Source organism: Galeopterus variegatus, unplaced genomic scaffold (assembly GCF_000696425.1).
Source record: "Galeopterus variegatus unplaced genomic scaffold, G_variegatus-3.0.2 Scaffold1180, whole genome shotgun sequence".
In the NCBI taxonomy this organism is placed as follows: domain Eukaryota; kingdom Metazoa; phylum Chordata; class Mammalia; order Dermoptera; family Cynocephalidae; genus Galeopterus; species Galeopterus variegatus.
The window spans coordinates 2,470-5,539 of record NW_007727291.1 but is presented as its reverse complement, the minus strand read 5'-3'; the positions used below and the strand labels follow the sequence as shown (position 1 = coordinate 5,539).

The following is a 3,070-nucleotide window of genomic DNA, read 5'->3' as shown; positions in this document are numbered from 1 at the left end:
GCAGCCCTGGGGCGGGGCGGCGGGGCCCGGGCCGCGCCGGGAGAGGCCGGCCTCCAGCTTCTGCTCCAGCTCCTGCAGCTCGGCCTCCTGCCGCCGCGGCGTCTCGTCCTGCAGCTGCTGCTGGAGGTAGCGAAGCTTCTCCTGCGCGGGGAAGGAGCGCGGGGTCGCGGCATCTGCCCCTTGCCTCCCGCAACCAGCTGCACCCCCACATCCGCCCAGGAATCCGCGAGGTTGGAAAGTAGATGGGTGCGGGGACGGATACTGAGAAGTCCCGCTGAAGACTCGATGCACGCCCGCTTGCCATCCCACTGGAGCCCAACGCATTTTAACCTCGATGCCCTTCCTGCATCCAGCCCTCCGCTCCCACGCTAGTCCTCCTAGGTGTCAATACTAGTCTCAGCCGTTTAGGAAGAAAAACTGAAGGTTTCCAGCATTTCATTGGAAAATGAGTGGGCATGTGGGCAGGACCGGCGTTCCCACCCGATGTCCAATCCTAGTCTCTCTGAGACCTGAATATGATTGCGTGGAGGAGTCCCCAGGGCCGTCCCCAAATCCCTTTTTTTTTTTTTTTGAGGCTGGCCGGTATGGCAAATTCCTCTTAACAGTAGATTCTGTGTATGGCCATGAACACGAATGGGCAGTGTGGGGACAGCTGCAGGGCGGGAAGTGCCACCTGAAATGAACCTCAAGTCCCGCGTGCGTCCGACCTCCTCCCCTCTTACCTCCAGCAGGGCAGAGTTCTGCTTCAAGACGTTGGTTTTGATTTCAGCATCTTCCACCGAACGGGTCACCTTCCGGCAGTTCTCCTGGTTTAGGACACCAGGGCGGGGGCCCTGCCCTCCCATTCTAGTTCGGTGTCCCGACCCTTAGCCTTGCTATTTCCATACAGGCTCCACTCCCCCCATGCAAGACACACCCCTTACCAGTCTGGTTCTCTGGGCTAAAGGGATGGTTTCCTCCTTAGCCAAAGCTGTCCTCCACTACCCTCTCCACTTCCTCCTGCCTGCCTCTCTCATGTCCACCCACTCCATTCCTGCCCTTTTCCTCCCACCCTCTTCTTCCTCCGATTCGCTTCTCCCCACCCCACTCCTGCCTCCCAGCGGCTCACCTTGAGTTGATTACAGTACCTCTCCAATTCTTCCGCCTCTTGCCGCCTTCTCTCTAGATTCTCACTCAGTACTGAACACTCACTCTGGAGCAGGGAAGTGAGGAGGGATTAGCTGGGGCTGCAAGGGGACAGCCCATGGGCAGGAGAATCTTAGCCTGTGCAGGTCCCTTTCCCTTCTGACTCTCAAGTTCCCCAACTGGGCAATGAGTGTATTGGGTTGGAGGTAGGCTCTAAGAGGAGAACGTGGTCCTGGAGGAAAAAGAGGTGGTCCTCACACCTGCAGGGTCTGTACATGCTGGTTAACCCGGGTGGTCTTTTCCTTCAAGCTGGTGATGGAGTCTTTGGCACGAACTAATCCACTGTTGACCCCACTCTGGGGAAGAATGGGAGACAAGTGAGTCAGTGGGTGGGTGGGTGGGGCAAATCCCAACCCCAAGAAAAATTCAAGAGCTGGGAAGCTGTGTTTACACCTCTATATTGCCCTGGAATGGGTGTGTGACTTTGGGCCAGGAGCTATACCTCTTTGATTCTTAGTGCTTGGTAAACCCAGGGGGTGGACTGAATTTCCTCATGGTGGGCTGGGAGAAAAATAAGTATATCCAAGAGTAAGTGGTGGTAGGTGGTGGGTGCTCAGACATGTGGGGGAAGAAGGATGGTCCCAACCAAATACTGGGATAAATGTGCTTGGGGTCCACAGACATAAAAAAGATAAACTGTTAAAACACATGCACTGTTTTGCTCTCCAGGCACTGGAGAATTATAAAGGAACCCACTTTCCAGTTATGAGCAGTCCTATGCACCAGACCAAGCACTTACACACATCCTTTCTTTCATTCTTCACAACCACACCTTTTGAGGTTATTTGACCCATTTTGCAAGTGAAGCAAATAAGACAGGGGAAAATGAGAAAGGAGACATGCCTTGTACTCCAAGGTATATAGCACATTAGGTGGCCTCATCAGAATTTATACTTAGGGCTGGCTGTTAGCTCAGTTGGTTAGAGCATAGTGCTGATAACACCAAAGGCCAGAGTTTGATACCTATACCAGCCAGCCACCTAAATAAATAAATAAATAAATAAAACACCAAGGTCAAGGATTCAGATCCTTGCACCAGCCAGCCACAAAAAAAAAAAAAAAAATTTAAACTCAGAATCTTTCAATCTTTCTTTGTTTTCAACCATGATATCATGTGACCTATGATCATCATTACTTTATATCACCTTAAAATGCTTTGTGACTCCTGCCAAACTGTGGTTCAGGAGGGATGCATGTGGCAGGATCCATTTTCCTGGCTTCCACAGTTATAGAAGCCTTAGCCTGGTATATGCTTGCCTAGAGAGAGAGAGACTACATTTCCCAGGCTCCCTTGCAGCTAGATATGGCCATGTGACTTAGTTCTGGCCAGTGGGATGTGAGTGGAAATGATATAGGCAATTTCTGAGTCATGTCTTAAAGGAAAAGAGTAAGAACTGCCCCCTTTTTCTTTCCCCACTGGCTGGAATGCAAAGTTGGCAGCCATCTTAGGCCATCAGATGGAGGATACAAGATAGAAGAAACTTGAATCCCCAATACTGTGGAGCCACCATAATTAATTCTAACTACCTGTGGGGACTTTTATAGATGAGATATAACACCATCTGTCTTGTTCAAGCTGTGTTATTTTGTGTCTTTTTGTTACAGCAGCCAAACTTGTAACTTAACTAATATAATTTATATTCTTATTAAGCAATTGAAGGAAAGGAGGTCCAAAGAGCCCCCTTGCAGCTGATTATAGCCACGTGACCAATTCTAGCCAATGGGAGTAACAGGGCCAGAGGTGGGCACTGGGCAGTGTGCTAAATGGATAGGTATGATCTCTTCTTAAGGGCTGGAAGAGTGGTGAGAGTAACAGCCTAGAAATGTCTGAGCAACCAGAACACAGAAGCATGTTACCTGCCACATTTGAAGAACAGAGCTACTG

General features: G+C 50.4%; 1 protein-coding gene across 1 annotated transcript in view; it reads right to left on the bottom strand.

The window, feature by feature from the left end:
* TSKS (testis-specific serine kinase substrate) overlaps nt 1-1,481 on the bottom strand; it is a gene marked incomplete at its 5' end in the record, with an annotated part of 7,077 nt that extends 5,596 nt beyond the window's left edge. Inside the window, 4 exons of the mRNA XM_008575425.1 lie at nt 1-141; nt 723-806; nt 1,109-1,192; nt 1,386-1,481. Coding sequence (XP_008573647.1) covers nt 1-141; nt 723-806; nt 1,109-1,192; nt 1,386-1,481 — 405 coding nt within the window. The remainder of the gene's footprint in view (nt 142-722; nt 807-1,108; nt 1,193-1,385) is intronic.
* Nucleotides 1,482-3,070: the final 1,589 nt, after the last annotated feature.